Source organism: Rousettus aegyptiacus, unplaced genomic scaffold (assembly GCF_014176215.1).
Source record: "Rousettus aegyptiacus isolate mRouAeg1 unplaced genomic scaffold, mRouAeg1.p scaffold_m13_p_10, whole genome shotgun sequence".
NCBI classification, from domain to species: Eukaryota; Metazoa; Chordata; class Mammalia; order Chiroptera; family Pteropodidae; genus Rousettus; species Rousettus aegyptiacus.
In genome coordinates, this window is record NW_023416285.1 from 52,017,956 (window position 1) to 52,041,352 (window position 23,397).

At 33.4% G+C, this 23,397-nt stretch overlaps 1 protein-coding gene across 2 annotated transcripts in view; it reads left to right on the top strand.

Moving 5' to 3' along the window:
* ADAMTS3 (ADAM metallopeptidase with thrombospondin type 1 motif 3) overlaps window positions 1-23,397 on the top strand; it is a 222,895-nt gene that overhangs the window by 97,310 nt on the left and 102,188 nt on the right. For both annotated transcript variants that reach the window (XM_016132936.2, XM_016132937.2), the window contains one exon: window positions 777-933. In XM_016132936.2, the coding sequence (XP_015988422.2) occupies window positions 777-933 (157 nt within the window). The remainder of the gene's footprint in view (window positions 1-776; window positions 934-23,397) is intronic.

The window sequence follows — 23,397 nt, forward strand, 5'->3', positions numbered from 1 at the left end:
TCTAAATAAATAGAAGAAATAATCAGAAAAAGACATTAAATAGAGAGGTAGAAGGAATGAAATGTAAGAATAATCTTTTTAGTGTGAAAGGGTGAAACTTGAGGAAATATATATATTTGTGTGTGTGTGTATATATATACATACATATACATATATATATACACATATATATGTATGTATATATATATAATCATGATGTTAGCTTAAGGTAGGATGCACATGAGTTCCTCAAATTAATAAGTATTAGAATTAGGAGTTTCCAATGAAGCTTAAAAAGGCTATTTGGAGATAAATAACTTTGTGTCCTAAGTGCGGTATGGAGTTTATTCCTCTCTTGCCATAGTGGTTTGAAAGGAAGATATAAATGAGTTAAAAATATGTAACATACATGAGCAGAAGCTCTACAGTGAGATATTAAGGGAAATTAGAAATGTTTTTTGAATTTATAAGTTCCATAAGATTTTTTTTTTAGAGAATATATAAATGCACTTCCTTTTCAATCTGATGAAATGTATACATTGTATGATTTTCTCATGCTTAAATGTAAAGTTCTTATTCTACCTTACATGCTTTTTTTTATACATGAATATATGAATTTATAACTTACGAATGAATAATATTTGATAATACCTTGACCATTTAAAAATTATAGCCTGAAGTGGAAAGACAAAGCATTCGTTTTCATATATTATAGTCTTGCCATTTAAAAAAGGTACTTTTGAGGTAAAGATGATAGATATTTCTTTAAAAGTTAACAAATTGTATGCTTTCTCTAGGCTGGAATGATAAAAAGTGATAATGATGAGTATTTCATTGAACCCTTGGAAAGAGGAAAGCAGATGGAGGAAGAGAAAGGAAGGATTCATGTTGTCTACAAGAGATCAGCAGTAGAACGGGCTCCCATAGATGTGTCCAAAGACTTCCACTACAGAGGTAGGCATTTTTGACAAGGCTTAATAATTAACCGTGATTTTAAGATATGATGAAAACAACTCTCATCAATTAAGAGAATGTGATTGTCATGAGCTCTCGCATGATATGGAGGTAGCAAAATAGGTTTATATTGTAAATTATAAAATATGGCTTCCCATTTTAAATGCATAGAGGAATATATATAATGCATATTATTTTATTCCAGTACATTATTGTAGTCTCGATATGTTTGTTATTTATATATATTTTTAAAAGTTTCGTTTGTTTCTCTAGCTTATGTTAAAACTTAAAAATATCCATACTTTCCAGAAGTATCTAAAGTATGCATTATTAATATTATTTAAACACATTAAAAATAGCTTTATCTACATAACAGAGGTGTGATTTAAGACCAGTATGATAGATAGGTATGTTTGAAAATAGATATGCAATTTGACTTGAAGGTCTGTTTTACAAAACTTTTTAATGTGGAGAGATGAGTTGAATACTTTTGTTGAATTTTAATTCAAAGTAGTCTGGACCACCAAAATCAAGTAAATTATGGCACATGAATGTTTTCTATTTTTGTGTGTTTGTTTTAATGAATTCTGAAACTAACTCTGTTTAATCTTATAAACTGGGTATAGACGTGTCCTTTATGGAGAAGAAAAAAAATTTGTGAATCTGTTATTTTTTAAACCAAATCTCAAAAAGTGTGTATTTACTTTTGCCAGGCCAACATTCTGAATTAAAGACAATGGAAATTTCTCCTAGAAAAATGTCAAGGATATAAATAATCTTAATTTAGCAATTATCTGTCCTCTAGCTTCCTTGAATAGTGAACTGGTACAATTTAAAATGAATTTAAAATGAATATGACCTGTAAACTTTTTGAAAAAGTGTTTACTTGAAACAATAGGTCTGTGTTAATAGATGCAGTACTATGAAATGCATGCCTGTCCTAGAAGGTCACTGGTGTAACAGAAAGAGGATACACTGTAGATAGGCAGATCTGAGTAACAGCTCTTACAACATTGTCGTTCTGTTTACATTAGAGTAAGACCCTTTGAACTTCAGTTTCTTTACCTGTTAATAGAGTTAAATACATGGCACAGTTATAATAGGTATTAGAAATGATCTATGTGAATTGCTGATATGTAGCCCTGGACAATAATAGGTGCTTAATCAAAGCTAGATGATTTGTTGTTGTTATTAATTATTTTGTGCAACAGATTTCATGTTAGGAGTTTAGTTCAAGTTGAATAGTTAGGTAATTGCTTGCCTTCATGTTGTGAATATATTACTATTAAATCTCATTTATATTTTCATGTTTCAAAGTGTTATTCTAAATCAAAAGACTGGTTATATCAAAGGATAGATTGTAGGAAATAGTGCTTTTTCCATAGTTTTGGTTGTTGTATATTAAAATATCTAATATCTCTTTTGAGGCAAAGGCTAAATATCTTTTAGAAAAGCATAGCCCAGATGCCATGGAATCGTATCGGAGGACTGGAGAGCGCATTAGTCACTGTGGCTGTCTTCCCATTTGCTCTTTCGTACCTGTAGTTTTGCCCAGCTGTCACTTGTCCCATTTCAGTGCCTGACAGTATCTATTTCTGTAAACATCAACTCTGGTACTTTTCATTAGTCTGATATTTATAGGGAAGGAGAGAAGATTTTTTTTTCTTGAAATCAGAAAATTATGACAAATATATTTAATACCTATTATACTTTTGGATGGTGGATTAGGGAATGCACTTTAGTAATCATGGCATATTAGATTAAAATAATTGACTGATTAAGGTAATTTGAGACATTAATTTTAAAATTTATTTAAAATTTAATCCATCAAATCAACATACTCAGATTTTCTAATGAGTCATTATTAAGAATGTAAACACTGAAGACTGTTTTTTTTTCTTTTCACTCATGAATAGAATATTGCCTTACAGTAAAAGTGGGCCACAAATGAGAGTAATACATTTTGAAAAGGTTCTCAATGATCATGGGTGGAAGCTAAAAGGTTCCTTTGTTATCTCTCATTTATCTTGAAACTTGAACAAAATAGAACCATTCCAGTTCTCTTAGAATGTTCTACGATAAACCTTAGTGTGAGCTTAACAATTTTATTTTCTTATTGTTGAAGTTCTGATTGAACTGAGTTGCTGGTGATATCAATATTACCTCCTTTTGAGAATCTTAAACGGTAATCAAATATTTTGGAAGTATAAATCTTTTTTCCTAGGGTAAAAAGATTTTCAGAACTTTACGTACCATACTATAATTTAAAATTCTTTTAACTACTTGGTCGCAGGACTAAGAGCCAAACTTTTTCATGGACTAAATATTTTCCAACTGAAAATTAATGTATTTTTATACCTATTCCATCATTCTGAAATACAAAATTGAACAGATTCTAGGAATAGAAAGGCATATTGATTTATAAATGAAAACTATAGTATTATATAAAATTATCCTTTTTCTGAGTCAGTTCAGGATGTTATTTTAGGAGCCACTTGAGGTCTTCAAATTATATGAAGAGGGCAAAATATATAAGACTTACTTAGAAAGAAATGCATTTGAGGGTCATGGTCTTCATAAATTTCTCTGACAGCAAGTCATCAAGAGAGGTTTTGATCTAAGCACTTCTGACCCTCCAGAGTTTCATCAGTAGTGCCCCTGTAAATAAATGTTCTGTATTTTGCTAGTTGTCACAGTAATTGCCTGACCAAATTTCTTGCTTTGTCAGCTTAGCAACTCAGAACTGCCCTTCATCTGAGTCTGTAATTTATTGCAGGTGTTCTAAATTAAAATCAATTAGGACCTGAACTAAGTGAGTAGTATTGAGATAGAAGACAAAGTGGATTAAGATTAAAGTAAAATTGATGGGATTGTTTGTGAGACTATATGTTAAGGTTGGAGAAAAAGAGAGTGATCAAGGATGACTCAGACTTCTAATCTGGAAGAGTAGAGAATTCTCTTTAAAGAATTCAGGTATTTAAAATGAGAAATAGAAATACACTTATGGACACTGACAAGTGGGTATATATTTGGATATATTAAGTTTGAAGCTACATTGGAACAGTGAGTGAATTTAAAATTGCATAGTATGTTTTTATAATCATGCCCCAGAGTTAAGGCATGAATGGGCTTAAATACATGTAATGGTAGGGATGGGTAGTCATGTGAAAGGTATTGGTTTCTGGATACTTGGAATATCTCTGCTTGACTTCTACTCTCTCTCAACGGTGTAATCATTAAAAAACAAGCTGTACAATACACAGAATTGGCAGCTCATGAAAGATGTTTGCTACCTATCACTATAGAAGAGGACATTCTGTCCTTGGAAAAAAAAAAAAAAACAACTAAAAATAAAGCAAAAATTATGCTTCTTCCACACCTAAGAACCCTAAGCTATTCCTCTTGAAAAAATGCAAAAATCTGTTTTGATTCCTTATCCTCTAAATATATTTATCTAGGTTTCCAATAAAAGTCACAGCTTTGAACCTTTTGAGATAATATATGATATGGTAGATTCAACAACAGACTTTCCACCATTCCCATATATTGCACAGATTCTGTTTTCTTGACTCTTAATTGGGAAATTGTATTGATTTTGAAATGTAGAAAAGTATAAACAACTGCTTAGAAATGTATTAAACTCATAAAATCACAGATGCAGTATTCTGCTTTGGTATTTCTCCTTTAAGGATAATACCTAAAGCAGTTTTGCACTTGGCAGTACAAATAATCTTATGCAGTGCAGAACTGGCAGGTGTTCATAACACATAGCACTGTCAGTTTTTGGCAAAGAATATCACTTTTCGTTAAACAACAAACATAAACTTGTCATGCTTATAATGAAATTTGTCTACTTCATCATGGAGGGAGAACTGAATTTACCTCTTTTTCTGATTCCTGCTTTAGGAGTATGGAAGTCACATCCATTTTTGGCATTATTAGTTTGAATAAAATTATTTTATATCTTACAATTTTTGTATTTTTACTTGGCAACAACATGGTTAACAAACCATTAAAGGGCCATAAAGTTCACTTCCACTGTTAAATCAATCATCAGTCTAAACTCAGATTAAAAAAACAAAATATATTCCTGACCATCTCCTAATAATGTCTACACTGCCATCATTAAGAAAGCTTGCTTTAGGCAGTCTATTTTTTTGAGGAAGTGGAGGGCTGTGCTTGTATGACATCATTCAGCTTTTCATATTTTTTATTTAATCCCTAGGCCCTCAGGCTTTTCTCTTCAAATTACAAACTATTCATTCACTAGAAGCTTTGTGTTAAAGTAATTTTTGTAATTACTTCCTACCAGTGGGAAACAAGGAATAGTAAGCCTTTATCTCCTAGCTTCCTTTCAGGATTTTCATTTTCCTGCATGAACCCAAGTGCTTGTGACACTGGTATGGTTGTCATGGTGCTGTGAAGGAGTGTCTTTGTCCCAGGTGGGAAACATGTACAAGTCAGAAATGATTTGGGAGTTGCTCCTGGTTGCTGGGGAATGAAACTATGAAAGAACTAGAATAATGGGAAGACTATTCCTTATTTTAGTGATGCTAGGAACTTCCTAGGCACAGAGCTTTCCTTGAATCTGTAGACACGTCAATAGGTACTATAATCCTTTGTGTTTGGAAGTTCTCATGACCTATGCCCCAATCAAAGAGAAACATTTGTAATACACACACACACACCAAACAAGAGAAATTAATTTTAGTCAATGTTTTCTTATTAAATGAAACATAGAATATGTCTAAATCATTATGATCTGTCAAATAGCTGTAAAATGGTAAATTTTTAGGTAGCTGTTAATGATAAATTTTTCACAGCTGTGTAGTTTAGTTTATACTACAAGGGTCAGCCATTAATCAAGCCTAGTACCATAGAATTGATATTGAAATACTAATTATATTTATAGAATTCCTTTTCAGTTGGATTTTATATATTTCATAATCTAGGTATTTATAATAATTATTGACAAAAATAAAAGCAATTGAAGATTGAAGTGTTACATAAAATAATCAGGAAGCAGAGTGATAGTTAAAGAGCTTTCAGAAATGAAACATAAGGATAATACCTTATTTTTTTTTTTAATTTCTTACTGGGGCCTATTCTCTTTATGAATAGGTTCAATAAAAGGAATTTGTTTATGAAATATAACTCCATATTTTTTATAATAAAGAACTGAAATGGAAAGACACAAACTGTATTGAGAGTTCAGAGCTGCTGGATTACTAGGTATTGATGTGGAATGAATGGAAAAAAGAATTGGAAGGTTTTAGATATAGCTAGGATATTGAAGAACAATTGAAAGCAGGTCATTTATAGTAGAGTAGAAAGCTAATTCAGATAATTTAGGCCAGATGTTGATTCTTCAATTAAATGATTGCCTACTTGGAAGTAACTACATTTGACCCTTGAACAATGCAGAGGTTAGGGGCACTGACCCCATGCAGTGGAAAATCTGAGTATAACTTTTGACTCCCCTCAAAACTTAACTACTAATAACCTACTGTTGACTGGAAGCCTTAATGATAATATTAACAGTTGATTAGTACACATTTTGCATATGTGTTATATTTTTTATTCTTACAATAAAGTAGGCTAGAGAAAAAATGTTATTTAAAAAATCATAAGGAAGAAAAAATACATTTGCAATACTGTACGTATTTATTGAAAAAAATCTGTATATGTAAGTGGACCCATGTAGTTCAAATTGGTATTGTTCAAGGGTCAACTGTATATCAGTTGACTCGTAAAGGAGCAATTCATACCAAAAAACGATTTTGTTAGTAATTAAAATGTAATTATTCTTTCAAAATAAAAAATATATCCTATTATAAAAATATACTTTTATTGTTTGGTTTTATTCATGTCAACTGGTTTTGCATAGGAGGAATAGATCCTACTTTTAGTAAAATATGAAGTATGTTTTGATTCTGCTCATGTGCATCTGCTTAAACACATTTTAAAGCCTTTTTTTCATATACAACTTATAAACTTTCATATTAGTGAAGTGGGAAGTTTTTGTGTAAGGAATCCTAATGTTTCCAGAGTTTTAATCTTTCATTCCATCATTTCTAACTAATGTAATTGATATCAAAGAAGATAATTTGCTGTAAAGTAGTTTTTATTTATTATTTATTTATTGCCATTGTTTATTTTCCCTGCTAGATCATCAACTTTAACTTTAAATTTAAAATTTATTCATGCTATTTGTACCCAGTCATCTTCACTTGGTATTTTGCGAACATTTTTCCCACCATGGACTCCTTGCCTCCCTGTGGAATTCATGTATGTTTTTCTCAGTCCTGTCTTTATAAGATTTTTTTTTATCCCTGTCTTCCTGCAAGTCATCTTTTTGGTAGATGAGGTCGAGGTTAATGATATATGTTGAAGAGAAATAAAACAATGGGAAAAAAAGTGTAGCATAGAAATAATATTTTTGTTTGAAAATAGTCTGAAATTAGATTATGGGGACTGTGAATTAAAATATAAAGACTGTGCTCAGGCCCTAATCAGTGCTTCTTTAATGCATGATTCTGCAAGGGGAGCTAAATAGTTGGTTTTATTCTTTCTAGATACCAGAATTTTCACTCTGATTTTCAGCTGTGCTCCATCTGGTCTAAATATTGAAATTTAAAAATTCTTAATGGAAGTACTTGAACTTGGGACTTTGTATATGATGAAAAGATTCATTTTAGGAATGATTGGAGCCATTTACCTAAATGAGAATATAAAATTTATTGTAGATAAATAATTATATACAGCATATTCCTATATCAATTTATAGTGTCTTCCTATGTATCTAGAAAATAATCTTGGATAAGTCTGAATGAGACATTAGCTCGAAATTTTTTCTCTTTCACAGCCATTGTAACCACTTATGTGTCTCCCACATTCTTTTTTTTTTTTTTTTTTACTTTAGGGCTATGATATTTGTTTATTATTTCAGAGCTCTGATTAATAATGCCAAACATCCTAAGCCTTTGTGTATATTCCTGTCCAAAGGACAGTCTTTAATTCTAAGTGTGTTTTAGCCAATTCCTGTGGAAGGTTTTGTTTCTCTGTAGTGTGCTTTATAAATTGTGTTGTGCTCTTTAAATGTCAAGAATAATATCTGTGCGGTACTAAAGCTTTTGCATGCTACCTTCAGTCCTCTGTCTCAGTACTTTGGCAGGTTTTGTTTTCGTATTTTCAAGTTTTATCATGACTTACTCCATGTGCTAAAGAAGTAAAAACAATGTATAATCCTTTTTTCGTGAGAAAAGTGAGTGATAAAAGCAGATACCCTTTTCATCATGTGCCATGATACCTGTACTAATAAAATGCCACTAAACAGCCTCTAGTAACAAGAAATTAGGATATTAGAACAGCCTTTAAATTTCTTCATTCCCAGTTTTTGATGACATATATAGATAAAGCCAGTGTAGGAATTTGATGCAAAATAAAACTATTCTCATTTCTCATTTCATGAGCCCAGACTTGACTTTTGAGTCTAGGGGGACATCGTGGTGGAAATCACTGCCAAGTGTAATAAGTGCTACCCCTATTTATGTTTCAAGGAGGTGCAATTAAGTTAATCAGGTTAGATATATAGTTTTTGTCTCCTTCAACATCTTTCTCTCCTGTGTGAATACCCAACATTTGAAAAGTTGTATGGTTGTTACAGAGTTGCTATCATCTGAGTTCCTCTGGGTATCTTTTCATCACTCGTCAGTACTCTTTCTCTTAAATTTGTGGAAGGAATGCTCCAACATCCTGTCGTCTCTGGCTTATACAAATTATTAATGAACAGTTATGATATACACTAGGATTATTTTTATAGATTTGAGATCTTAAGCATGGACATTGGACAAAATAATTATAATAATCAAGATTTTTATTCTTGAATAAAACCCCAAATTTCATGATTTTTCATATTTCCTACTTATATGGCCCCAGATATATTGCTACTCAGACCTCAACTCACAATGTACACAGAGCATCAGTCATCTCCATTTCTTCTTTTTGTGACCTTATGACAACTTTGATAAAGCAACTCAAATAATTTGAACTTCAATTGTATCTTGATTAGAAATTAAGTAAATGAGAAGCCAAGAATTTACTCTGAGCAGTAGGAATTATGGAAATGGACATTCCTTTTATTAAGAGAGTGGTTATATTATAGGCCATATTTATTTTTTATAAATACCAATGGTAAAACAAACAAGAAACAGGAGAGAAAAAAGCCTATCTATCCTACAATATGGAACACATTTCATTTTACTTTCATATAGGTGTTTTATATGTTAACCAACACATGAGCTTCTTTGGCTGGCTGAGTGGGCCCCACCAGGCTTATATTCCTTGTCTGCCTGGCTGCTGCTAGTAGCCTTGCTGCCATTCACTGTAGGTCTTTCTCAGCTTGGCTAGGGTCTGCTGTACCTGGTGCAGTAGACCACCCTGAGTTCTGGCAAAGACCTCTATGTACCCAGCCCATGTCATCCACCCACAGCTTCTATGCTGGACCACACTGACCCTGGTTCAGCAGCCCTCTCTGACAGCCTCCCCAGGAAACGGAGATATTGATGTTTCTGTAGTACAGGGGTATCACGGTTTCCTCAGTTACAACCAGATTGATGTTTTAGTGGCCCATGAGTTATTTTTCCAGAGTCACCAAAATAGATCAGGAAAAAAGGCTTTGGCCTTAGTGATCCTCCAAGATCTGCTATATTGTAATTCCGTGTCCCTGCTCTTCTAAGACATGGTGTTGAAGGAAACTGGAAGAAATCAGAATCACTTATCTCTTTATTTATGTTTGTTTCCCTTATCCCAGAAGCAGTTCAAGATTAAAAGAGCCAAGCTTACCTTTTCCTTCCTCTAATTTAATGCTTTTCCTCACTCCTCCAGCCTTATCACTAAGATGATGGCTCAGACTTTCTCTTACAGGATAAAAATACAAATAAAACACACACAAATAAAAAAAAAATTTATGTTTCAGTCTCCAGGCCTAGTGTAGATATGCTATATGAGACCTAAAGGGTTTAGAAAATCCTTTCTCTGTTTACACACATCACTAATCAATCTCTCTCTCTCTCTCTCTCTCTCTCTCTCTCTCTCTCTCTCTCTCTCTTTTCCTTTTTTTTTTGAACTCCAGAAGTTAAATATTGGGTCTCTTTATATTCTTGATGTGCCAATCCTAGTGACTGACGACGGCCTCTTTCTCTTTCCTTCCTTCCCTCTCTTGGAAGTCCTCCCAGTTAGTACTTGGGAGTGAGCAGTGAGTAAGTCAACTGTCCACTAAAACAGTAAAGAAATAAACATGATATTTTCCAAATATCATCCTGTTGCACAAATGACCATATTTCTCTGGTCCTCACTATTATAGTTCCGTATATATCAAGAGATGGTTAAAAGGGCTCTTGTTGAAATCTTTTCCACCCTCATTTTTTACATGTAATTTTGGATAAAGAATGATAAGCTGTCAAATAAAAAAAAATGAAAAAAAAACAGGGTTACTACAAATGATATTATGTCAGAAAAAATAAATTTTATCTCCATCACTTAAGCATAATTTACTACACAATTTTAATCTGAAATACATCACAGATGTGGCTGACATCCTGAGTCACTAGGAAGAACCTTGGAATCTTTAGTTTTCCAATAGTTATGTGTCTAAATTCAGAGCCTTAATCCTACTTGACTATTATTTTTTTCTAACTAATATCTTTAAATACAGTCTTGTATCCCAATTTCCACCAAATTTTATTTGGAATTAAAAAATGAAATCAGATTTATTCTCTTTGTGAATATAGAAACCCAATGTTTTATTTATGATATGATTAAAACTAACTTATTTTATGCAAATCAGAGAATAGTAGAATTAATATAGTTAGCTTAAGCCCATGTACTTACTTTTGCAGATTTTTTAACTTTTGGTCTAGAGATAGAATAATAGTGTAGAAAGCGACAGGTTTCATGACCAGTCTTCCTTCAGTACAAATAGGGAGGTCATCTGTTTTAGTCTTCTTCAATTCTTGGCAATAACAAAGGAAAAATTAATAAGACCAGTCATGAAGGCAGTTTCTTACCTTAGGTACCCAGTGACTAAAGCTTAAAGAACAGCTTGAATGTGATATACAGCAGAAAAACTAATGGGAATGGGAAACCATAGTGCTCTTGAGAATACTCTTATATTTTTAGGTATGAGGCAAATATAAATGATTATTTCAGAAAACATATTCTGATTAATATAAGAACATGTTGCATTAAGATGGGATCACACATGTTCTCTGTTCAAGCCCCTTTCCACACACACCCAAACCCCACCTTACTGGCCATTCTTATGAAAGGCATTTCAGAGCCAAAGGAAGACTGTCCAACTGTGTTAAATTTCTTAGAGTAAAGTTAGCCAAGGCATATCCTGTAAAAACAGACTCAAACACTTGAATCTGATCTCTTGAGCCAGTTTTAAAATTAGATCTTCAACCTGGGTCTTTAGAAGATGAAAGAAATCAGAAATCTAAGTAGTGACTTTTTTTATATATATAAGACTAATGTATTTCTCTTTAACAATCCTATTTCCTATCATGTAGAAAAAGAAACAGCTACATTTTTCAGCTAGTACATAAGAAAACTAGACATTTATCAGAGATGGAATACATGTTCACAGTTTATGCCTTCAAAAAATATAAAGACGATATGAAATTATTAATGATGAGTTTTAGACAAACACCCAGCATATTATTGATATAAGATACACTATTTTTTTTGTTCATTGGGTATTCAATATATGCTCACCCATCAAAGAGTATTGTATACTTCAATAAAGATTGGTAAAGAAACATATAATTAAAACTAAATCTTTTTGCAATTAGCATTATAATGACTGATCTAGAAAACACATTACTGGACTTTAGAGATATCAATGAAGGCTGGAGTATTTGAAGGATTTCAAAGATATTGAAGGATGCCTGGGTTTCAAATCAAGATTCAATGACCAGGGAAAAAGGAAGACATTCCTAAGGAAGGGAAAGTTTGGATAGAGACATATTGGAGATAATATGGTGATAATATTATCAAAAGCTATTAACACTAAAAGTAGAAAAGGTACCTATAATTACCTCAAGATTTTTTTTTTTTCCCACAAAACTAATTCAGCCAGATTGATACAGTGTCACAATGTCTAAGCCATTACTGATGTGGTAAAAAAAATGTTTTCCTTTCATATAGTTTTAGCTCAAAAACTTACTATTAAGTGGCTTTGTGATCTATGTTAAATTACTTAACCTATCAGCACTTTAAAGGACTGCTCTTTGGATTCTTCTGATATTGATGTAAAGTACTTAGTTTTAGTGCCTGACATTAAGCCATCAATAAAATTTTACCTCTTACTGTTCTTTTATCATGACTACATTTTCACCTTGTGCTAACTTTATAATCTTATAAGAATCAGCAGCCATTTTTCTTTGACCATGTGGTTTGTTATATTTTTTACCATGGCATCACTTTTGTTTTTCTCCTTTTGTACATGCTCTCTCTTGTGTTTCTATGTTCAGCTTCTAGGAAATTGCTCTTCAGTAGAATTTTCTGTAATGATAAAAATGTTCTACATCAGTGCCATTCAGTATGGTAGACACTAGCCATATGTAGCAATTGAGATATGACTAGTGGATTGAGGAACTAAATTTTTAATTTTATTTAATTTAATTAATTTAAATTTAAAGAGCTGCATGTGACTAATTGTTTTTGTATTGGACAGCACAGATCAAGGATTTGCACTGTGGTATATATCTTCTTGATGGCTTTCAAAGTTCTTCCATAAGCCTTATTTCAACTGAGTCTCCCAAGAATTATATGACATAGAATAGGAGGGATTACCCCAATTCTCCCACTTTTTTCAACATTGCTTATTGAGGTCTAATCCAGGACCTAACCCAGAACAGGTCTTCAGTAAATACTGAATGAATAAATGAGTGATTTTGATACTCAGAAACACTGAGTGCCTTGCCTAAGGAAAATTATTTAAAATTTCACATTCTTAATTTGATGATAAAGTACAACTTTTGCAAGTACTTTTAAAACTGAACAAAAGGAGCTTTCAACTAAATTCGTCAGGAGGGTCAAAAATGAAACACGATTTAAGATGGCCAGTGTGGCATACAAGAATACCCACAGTGTCAAAGATTCTCTAATTTATAGGCAAAAATTCCAAGGAAGATAATCCAAAAGAGCATTTATCACCTCAGATGATCAAACCCAGACTATGTAATGAAATTTCATGCCGATGTTTTGAGGGTACTTCATTACATAGTCTGAGTATCAGAGGGTGGTGGTTAAAATGGGACTCAGGAATGGGACATGCAGTAGAGAAGTGATTATGGGGTGCTTCGGATTTATCATGTGGAGCTTGCTTACTTAGTCATGTTGGCATCTGTCAAACATTTCATTTCTTACTCTTATTCTGAAGGTATTTTTTCATTTTTATGAACTTTCATGGGTCTCAAGTGGGAGACACAAAGAGTATGCAGATGGATAATATAGATTTCTTCTGTTGTCATAAGTATTTGGTGGGAATTTGGGCCCTTTGCCCCTTTGTAGATATTTTATTTTCATCATCATTGTTGCCAAATTTCTGTAAAGACCATTTCCTTTTTTCTCCTTCCATATAATATTGTTTTTTGCTCTTTCCTTATTTTTTCCTTATTATTTAATCTCTTATCTAGGTCCCCCTCAGTTTGGCTTTCATACTCAGCATTTACATAGTTTTCCTCAGATATTGAAAGACAGTTAAAAATTTCAGTAGATTATTTTTCACAACCCTCATTCTCTTGCACTTCTTCATGATGTTTGATAGCATGTTGCTTAAGTTTTCTGTTCTCTTGGTTGCTGTCACACTCGATGTAGCTTCTTTATCCCTTCCTATCTCTGATCAGTCATTTGGGGTCTTTTTTCTATCAGTAGTTTTAAAATTTGGGGAAATAATCATCCTAAACCATTTTTATATTCTTCGGGTATTTTAATTTGCTTTCCCAAGTCATGTATATTCATATATTGGGAACTAGAGAGGTGAGAAATGGATCTTTTTATGTAATGATATATGTTGACTACCAACTATTTTGTACTTTTAACATGAAACTCTTAATTGAATAACATACTTATCCTGTATAAAATGAAGCATGCACATAGTAAGACTAGGTGCTGTAGGTGTAAAAAATAAGGGATTATAAGCTGACAAGGTTCTTGCAATCTGTGAGGTCATCCAAAGATTGCCTCGCCTAAAAAAAAAAAAAAAAAAAAAAAGCATAATTTTTTTTCTCTCTTAAATGTATGATAAAACTGCTCTAGTCCAATAGTATCTCCTAGTTACACTTAAAAAGGTATGTTTTGGTGAGAGGAAAACATTCCCAAAATACTTTCTTTCCAATAATACAGAAGATAAAGAAAAATATGACCACCCCTCCTAACAAGTAGGATCCCTTTCTTATCTGGAAGTTTAGAGAGTGTGTGCCACAGAAATGATAGTGTTTTGGGTGAAGAGATCTTCATTATCTCCGCCAACGGTGGTCTTCCGAAGCAATGACATCATTGTTGCTTCACTGACTTCAGAATTTAGGCAAGAGCCAAAGGCTTGGAACTGAGGCAGCTTCTTTGTCAGACATAGTTCAGAAAAGAAGACACAAAGGGCCTCCCTTTGAGTCATGGCAGGCTTTGCGACTCCTTTCTTGGCCCTTTGTGAAAGCACATGACTGGACTTGTAGAAGATTAACCCCCTTAACACTTCTGTAAAAAATTAAAGAGATGCAAAGCAGCTCCATCACCTTTTTTCCTCTCTGTTGTGAATTCAGTATTATGGTGGGCAGTGAATTATTTTGAATTCCCTCAGAGAGGCCAGGGCAGTCAATGGGGACTGTGAATGAGGGCCTGTGAAGGGCCCAGTTGTGGGTTTTCTTGGGCTTTCACTGTTCTTTATGGCATTATTCCTCTGAAAGAGTTTCCTCTAAGAGTGGGGTTAGTCTAGAGACCTTTATAGTGCTTGAAGTAATCCACCCTTTAATCTATTCCTTCCTGTGGGAAAATCATTATGAAAAAAGAGCGAGCTAGTATTTATGTACAGATATAGACTGTTTAGGCTGTTTACTTTTAATTTACTGGTATTCTTTACATGAAAATAGCTTATTTACAACTACAGATTTTTCACGAAGAAAGTAATTCCAACAACTTGACACCTGGCTTGTGCTAATCATTTTATCTACTCGTATATGAACACCAAATATTTGATGTTCTTAACCCTGTTTCCTACCTTGGATAACCAAGTCATTAATCCAGCAGATATTAATATTTTCTTAAGTGTATATTGTTTTATTGTTATATGATAAATGATCTCTGTATCTTTATTTTCTTGGTTCTGAGTTTATTTCTGTGTTTCCTATATAGAGAGGATTGTGCATTTTATCATTACATATCAAAATGAGGATAAGAAGATTTAACTCTTGGTTTTAATGGTAAAATTGGTGATAATGATAACACAAATGACAATGATGTCTGGGAATTGGATTGTATTTGGGAGGTGGGATGATGAGAGATTTTTGCTTGTTTCTTATTGCTCAATTTTTAAAATGCAATCATACATTCATGTATTACTTACATATTTGAAAAAAATTAAAACAACAAGGAGGAGAATGTATTAGCCTGAGAGAAGCAATGAGCATTTTCGTTCAGGTTCTGCTTATTCTCATTCTAAGTCTATTAAAATCATATCTCATGGCAGTTTCTATTTCCAGTCTAAAAATTCCAGATCATTAGGAAGAAGGAAAGGCAATGGGAAATAATATTTCCATTGCAAACTATCTGACATGCAGCCGTAGATGATTTTAGACACAATCTTTTGAAGACAAAGTTTCCTTTCTCGATCTTTACTGTTAGAAGTGAAATAAAGTTAGTTGCCTTCATTTATCTTTGAGATAGTATGAGGAAGTACAGTGAAAAAAGAAAGAAATTGGGTTTAGGCAGAGAAGAGAATGAAAGAATTTCCTTTATTTCATTGATCTCTCCTTCTCTCTTTTTACCGTCTAGAACTGTTTTTGAAGAAAATTGCTGATATGCTTTATGCCTAGCTAGCATCTTTCTCCAGGGCCTAACTTAGGGGCATGCAGAACCAAAATTATCAAGGTAATTTTAATTTTCAGATAAAGTGAATTTTCAGTACAAGATAATATTATAATGTAATTATATGATTTACCTACTACTTTTGATTAAGGGGGGCAGGGTGTGTAGGGAGGCAAAAAGAAATTTTCGGTGGGAGAGGGTAGTGATAGATGGGGCTATACTCGGGGAAAACAGATTTAGAAATATGAGGGTCCTGAGCTCAGGGGGCACAGGGGCCACCACAGAATGGAGGGATGTGGGAGGGAACAGTTACTACTGCTTGACGCTTAATTCTTGTTGTACTACCTCTTCTCTTGTTCCCAGATATTATGGGCAGACCTAGCTACATACAGCTGCCTATCTCAGGTAAAGCTAAAGAAATCTGAGCAGTCTAGTACAGTGGAAAGGACCTGGGTATCCAGGAGTCAAGAAATATGAGTTCTGGTCCTCATTTGCCACTAGCAGTGAGACCTAAGGGACTTGATTCTCTGTTGTGTTTTTAACTACCCTCTAGATGGACATATTAGTTTTTAAGCTCCTTAAAGCTCTTCCTGGTGTTCAGCATAAGGCCTGGCACCTTGAACATCCTTCTAATACAGTTTTTGAGTGAAAGTGAAAATACATCATTTTTCTGATTGTAAAAATAAGTGAGGTTGGGTTAGAGGTTTTCATGTTTCCTAATGTTAGAGGTTTTCATGTTTCCTAATGTTCCTTCAAGCTTAAACTCAGATCTTAGATATTCTAGTTAATTTTTTTCCTACACGAGCATCTGATCTCTAGTATCCTTGACACATTACTCAGCTTTTTTATGTCAGTAGCAGTATCCTCACTGTTACCATGCTATTGTTTTCTCATTTTTTACCTGCACTATTTAACAGTTTCTTGGTCTCTAGGTCCCTGCTTCCTTTACAAAGGTTTTAATGAGACTGAATTATAGTTAATTGTCTCATTAATTGTTATAGTTAATGGTCATTTTTGTCGATCCAAAGAGTCGAATATTGACAGTTTCAAATGATGCAACTAAAGTTTATCATCTAAACTGTAGTCACGGACGTTTGGTCCCTGCTTTAACATTTCAGAGGCTTGTCATTATTCCTCCCATCCCTCTCCCCACCCCCTACCTCTGTCCGCACAGCCCCTTCTTGTCCTGACTCACAAGGGCTTTGATGATCTGACCCTCACTTTCTCTGCTGGCTAGCCTGTTCTGTTACTGATCTCTTTCACTGTCTACACTCTGGCTGCACTGAAATCTCAGTTCCTGGACTGCTCAGCTTTCTCTTCAGTTTGAGCTTTGATATTGGCATTTCTTCAGCCAGAAGTACTGTCCTCTTCCTTCTTTTCTCTGCCCCCTAACTCTATAGCCTCGCTCAGCCAACACCCATTTTAGCAATGGAAGAGAAATAATATACACATAATAAATAAACTACATAGTATTTTAGAGATGAAAACTGCTGTTGAAAAAAGGATTTTCTTTTCTGTAAGCACCCTGACCCTGCATTTTGAATGTCCCATTTAAATGATGGTACCCATAACTGAACGTAGGACTGCTGGTGTGTTATGCTGAGCAGACACTTCCGTGGGCAGGAAGATGCGTTGCCTTGTTTGGGGCCCTCTAATCCTATCATTATGATTTTTTTAAGAAGTCATCTCTTAAAAATTGACAGTTCATAGTGATTTTCCATTGCCCCTGACATAAAAGTAGCTTAAAAAAATGTTTGGCCAGAATTTCCTTTTTCTAGGAGCCCAGGAAAAAGAGGTCATTGTGGTGAAGTGAGGAAGGTATGACAATTTTCAGGAACAGTTATTTCATTTTTAAAGAATACTTATAGAACAACTTAGGAAAGGAAACGCTTCCCAGACAGGTGTTTTCGCTGTGCTTTGGAACCCTGGTGTGGGTTCCGAAGGGAGCTGCTGCTCCCTTCTTTCAAACTACAGGAGAAACAGACTCTTTTACTTCTTCCTGTATAATAACATTAGTTTTGCCAAAATTATGAGTAATCAGTATATGAAATGTAGTTATTTTTAGTTGAATATTATGTTTTCGTGAAGTGGATGAAATAAGTAAAGTTAAAAATACAGGCTTTGGATGTAAGCTGCCTGGGTGAACCTGGGCGTCATCTTAGCTTGGTTAAACTCTCTGTTCCTCAGTTTCTACACATGTAAAATGAGGGACAAGGTGTTTTCCTCTTTGGTTTATTTCCAGAATTAAATGAGATAAGAACCATGCCTTAGAACCGTGCCTGGTGCATCATCAATACCATCAACATAAAATAAATGTACTTATTATTATTTTAAATATAAGTTATCATGCAGAATCCTGGGGGCTTAAAAAGAGTTTTTTGCTGTTTCATAATACAATTCTTTTGCACAACTTCTAAAATTAGTATTATAAGGCTGAACTTTGTCAAACATCTCGAAAAAGCATAATGAAAAAGTACTTTTTAAAAATGTGACATTTGTACATCTAGTGCATTTTAGATTTGGAAATTTATCTGAATTAGTGGTGGAGACCAAAAATATGTTCTCTTCCACCTGTATTCATTTTTTTTTTTCTCTTCAGTCCTCTTTCCCCTCTCCTCTTCCCATCTCTCCCTGTCTTTCTCTTGTTCTCATTCTTACAGGCATACACATACATACACATGGGAATTCATGTGGTCTTTCCCTTCTCCATTTCCATTATTAGAAAAAATTAAGTAAACTCTAAGCTAAAAAACTATTGCACCTTGGAGTTATAGATTTATTTCATGGTTAATATTTGTAGAATATATAAGAAACTTTTGTGGCTTTATTGTTAGAATGGTATGCATGGGGCATCCAAGACTGATTGACCGATGCATGATTAGATACCGATCTAAACTCAGACTCTCTCTTTTGTGGTACCCATTATCCTTATCTCAATATATTTGTCAGAATGTTTAAAAATTACTTAATTTGTGATATACTTTAATGTACCTTATAACTTTTTCTCTTAACTTTGAGACATTTGGGTTGAATCAGAGCTGTTTCTTCACTGCATAGCCCTTTCTAGATGCTGTTAATGGTATGCTCTGATGAGACAGTTTCCTTTTTTTATGATTTTAATTTCAAGGCCAGTTTTTACTTTCATCTTTTAAATTAAATGAAACATTTTAAAGTTACAAAAATGAACACAAAATTACAGACGCTTATATATGTATCATAAATTTAAATACCTACTGATATTTTCATACAATTACTTCTAATCTTTCTGTTTTTGTTTTCATTTTTTTAATAAAACATTGCAGATATAGTTAAAGCTCCACTATTCATGCCTTTCTACTCCTTCTTGCCTGAGGCATGGGGTATTCATTCACAAATTTTGATACAAATCATTTTCGTGAATGTTTTATATTTTTTACTAGATCTGTATACAATATTAGTTAGGTTATATGTGGAGGGAAGAGTTAACACAGCATTTCTGAGACTGCTTTCCTAGAAATGCTTGCCTGCAAGGTCGGCTGTTGACTACCATCTAAGAACTTGGATTTTAAGAGGCTCCCACCATTCCCAAAACTGGTAACAGGGGTTCACTGTACCTAAACTGTATAAAAAATGGGGTTGATAATAACCACCTTCTTTCTTTCTGGGAATCTGAAATTTTGGTTTGTGCCAGGCAGAGGTTGCCTACACACTCAGCCACCAATAAAAATCTTTGGATACTGAGGATTTACTATCCTCCCTACCCTACCTTAACATGCCTTCCCACTTGGCTGCTTAATGCAGCTTATACTTATCCTAAAGAAGGTTTTCAGTTCCCCCTTTATTTCTGTTACTGGTGATTTCTATATTGCAAAGTCAGATATTCATTTAAAAGAATGTTGGTTATATCTCATGTAGCTTTTCTAGATATTTTTCTTGCAGTTTTTTTTTTTTTTAATATTCCCCTATTGTTTGATTATACTTTTTTGGTAAAGATCCATACCAGAATGATACTCAGGATTTTGTTGTTGTTTTTGAAGGCAGGACTGGATAATTAACTAATTTACTACTCAATCTCTTAGACTAATTTATAGGGAAAAAAATTGACTAATTGATAATCCGGTTGGTGGGCTGGGTGTGTTTTCTTGGTATCAAGCATAACAAAGGCTTTTGGTGTTTTCTTCTTCCTCCCTTCCTTCTTTTTCTCCCCTTCCCTCTCTCCTGACTCATTGCTATGGCAATATCTACTGACTAGCATTAGCATTCTGTGTTTGCCTTTCTTGTCCAAGAGTCGAAGATGAGTTGATCATTGACGGGACCATAAAGCAAGTTTAGGAAAACCGTTTTTATAATTTATACAGATATAAACACTGCAATTCTTTCTTTTTAATTTACCACCCTCTTCCAAAAGCAGTTTTAAATTCACATGGAGTAAGGCCACTAAGGAAGATGTTGTTATTCTCTGGTAGTAGTGTTTTTAGGTTGTATCTGTCTTATCTGGTATAAACATTTGATCATACAAAATATCCTAGCTGCTCCCATTTAAGAATGCTATCCCTTTATTTTCTCTCTCTAAGTCCCTCTGTCTCTCTCTTCTTCCCTACCCTCCTTTATTCTTTTATTTAAAATTAAATTTGGAGTTACTTAATGCCAGCTACAAATAAGACTTCTACCCCAATGAATAAATTACTTAGAATCTCTTCTGTGCACACTAGTTGAATTCTTAACCTTGGCTAGGTACTTTACACATTATTTTCATTGTCCCAGTGAAGTTGGGATTCCATGAAAGGGTTTGAACAAAGAAGAACCATAACCTCTATTGCAAAATAGAAATATATCTCAGAATGGGAACATATCTATTCAATGGTGGATACTAATGTCTTTATATGTGATGAGTGGCTTATTTCTTAAATAATGAGCAATATGTTTTCAGTTATTCTCTATCTTACTGAAACATATAACAGATTGGCTTCTAGTAATTACTTGGTAATTACATGGATGTACACTTTTATACTTTGATGTGAGAAAATTATTTCTTTAGTGTCGGATGTAGCTAAGTAACATTCTTTAGGAACTTGTAAAAACACCACTTTTTTCATCTTTTGTTAATGATATACTGTAGGACAGCAATTAAATTGAATTTTTGAGTCTGAGCCTTTTAATTAACTAGGAAGAGACTGAACCCTTTGTGCTTTACCAGAACCACTTAAGTTGCTGTAGGTACCTAATTCAAGTTAATTTCAATGAGAAATTTTGATAGTACTATGTTCACTATAGCAAATTCATCCCAGAACTACAGATACTTCTTCTTACTAATAAATAACCTATGCACAGTGGCAAGAGAAGGTAAGACTCAACCATGACAACCCCAAACCTGAATCCTTTCCTCAAAATGTCAAACTATAGGTGGCTTGACATCCTACTTTTAAAGACTTGAACACAAAAATTGACAGTTGAATAGTACCTGGTTTGTGATGTTTATGTTGTGGACAGTATTTTCTGTTTAATAATTTTTGTTATTTATGATAAATTTAAGAGAAAACAAGTATAGTCGACTGAGTATGGGGTCCAGGTCACAAGCTTAAGAAGGGCTTTAATTCTGACAGTTATTAATCATGTGGCTTGGGAGCATGACTAAATTTCATGGACCTCTGTTTCCATGGTCTATAAAATGGCTTTAATAACAAGGATGTCTGCCTCATATAATTGTTATAAGTATTAAATATTAAGTAAAATGTTTATATGAAAAGCATATAGCTCCTAAATATCTATGAGTTTTAATTTTTTGATGCTTTATGTAGCTAATAGATTTACTCCTCTAAAGGAAGGTACTCAGAATTTAAAAAGAAATTCTAATTTGTAATTTCTGTCTTGACTATATCTAACTAACTTTGAGAAATTAGATAGCTTCTTATTATAAAACTCCTTTAACAGCCAGAGATGAAGAAGGCATTCTTGAGATTTTGGATAGCATTAGCTATTAGTAAGTGTTTTTTTTTTTTTAAAAAAATAACCTCTGATGTTTCAACTAGATATTACATTTTTATCAGTCACCTTATTTTTTAAATAAAAGGGCTAAGATAAGATTTCTAAAAAGACATGCTAGTTCACCATACTGAAGATCTGCTTCATTGTAAATGCTTAAAACACCACAGTGCTTTTTTACCTTGGTTATTTTTGATGAAATGGTACAGTGTGTTGAAAGGACATGCTCTCAAGGCAGACTGCCTGCATTTGAATCCTGGCTTCACCCATTAAATGTGGAGTGTTGGAAAAGTTATCTACTTTTTCATTTGTGATTGGATTGTGAAAATGTTATAATGGCATCCTGGGTATTTGTCTAGTTGATGAATTCGTATTTCTCCCCCTCCCCCTCCCTCACTCATTTTTTTCTTTATCTTTCTCACTTCCTCCTTCTCTCCTTCTCTTCCTTCCTCTCTCATACCTATCTAGCTCTATGTCTATGTCTTTCCCTCTCTTTCGCGCTCTGCTCCTCCTCTCCCCCTCGCCCCTTGCCCCTCTCCACTGCTCCCCTCTCCTCTCCTTTCTTTCCTTTTTCTCCTTCTCTCTGCCTCTCCATTGCTCCCTCCCTTTTATTTTAAAATTTAAAAAACAGATTTGGAAAATAAATGAAATTATTATTTTTTATTGCACTGATCACACAGTTAATCTTTTAAAAAATTAGAGAACTGAAAGAGCAGATCTTTTCATTCTTTTGCTTGCTTTGTGTTTTTTTTTTTTTTTTTTGCAAAATGTTCTTTGCCAATACTTTATTTTGTCTAGTGTTTATAGTTGTTATCTATAAGAAAACTGGTTAGATAGAAACCACTCAGCCACACCATAAGTGATCTGCTGTAATATATTTTGGAATGTGGAGGATGCGCCAGCTGTAAATTCAAATAGTGGAAGAAAACATTTCTTCTTGAAATAGAAGAAACTTTCTATTCACTGGGTACGCTATAAGGCTGTAAATTTTGCTTCAAGGAAAGTACTATTTATCCAGCAAGAAAGATCATTTAAATAAAAGTTAAACTATACTAAATTCTACTGCAAACCCAAGGATTTTTAAAAATAACTGCCTATTTAAAAAGTTTAAAAGTTATAATTTATAAATTGGTGATTGAAGATATAGAGAATATATTTGGATATGATATTGAATATAGTTGAATATTGTATCAACTCAATTATCTTTTGAGTTCTAGTTTGAGAGTTTAAGTAACTCTCAATTCTTAATATATAGCATACTACTAGTCCATGGGGTTTGTAAAAAATACAGATTACTGGGTTCTATCTCCAGATGTTCTGATTTAATAAGTTTGGGAATGTTACCTAAGCATCTGTGCTACTTACACATTTTATTAGAAATTCTTGTTCCACAGCTAGGTTCAAAAATCATTGGTATAT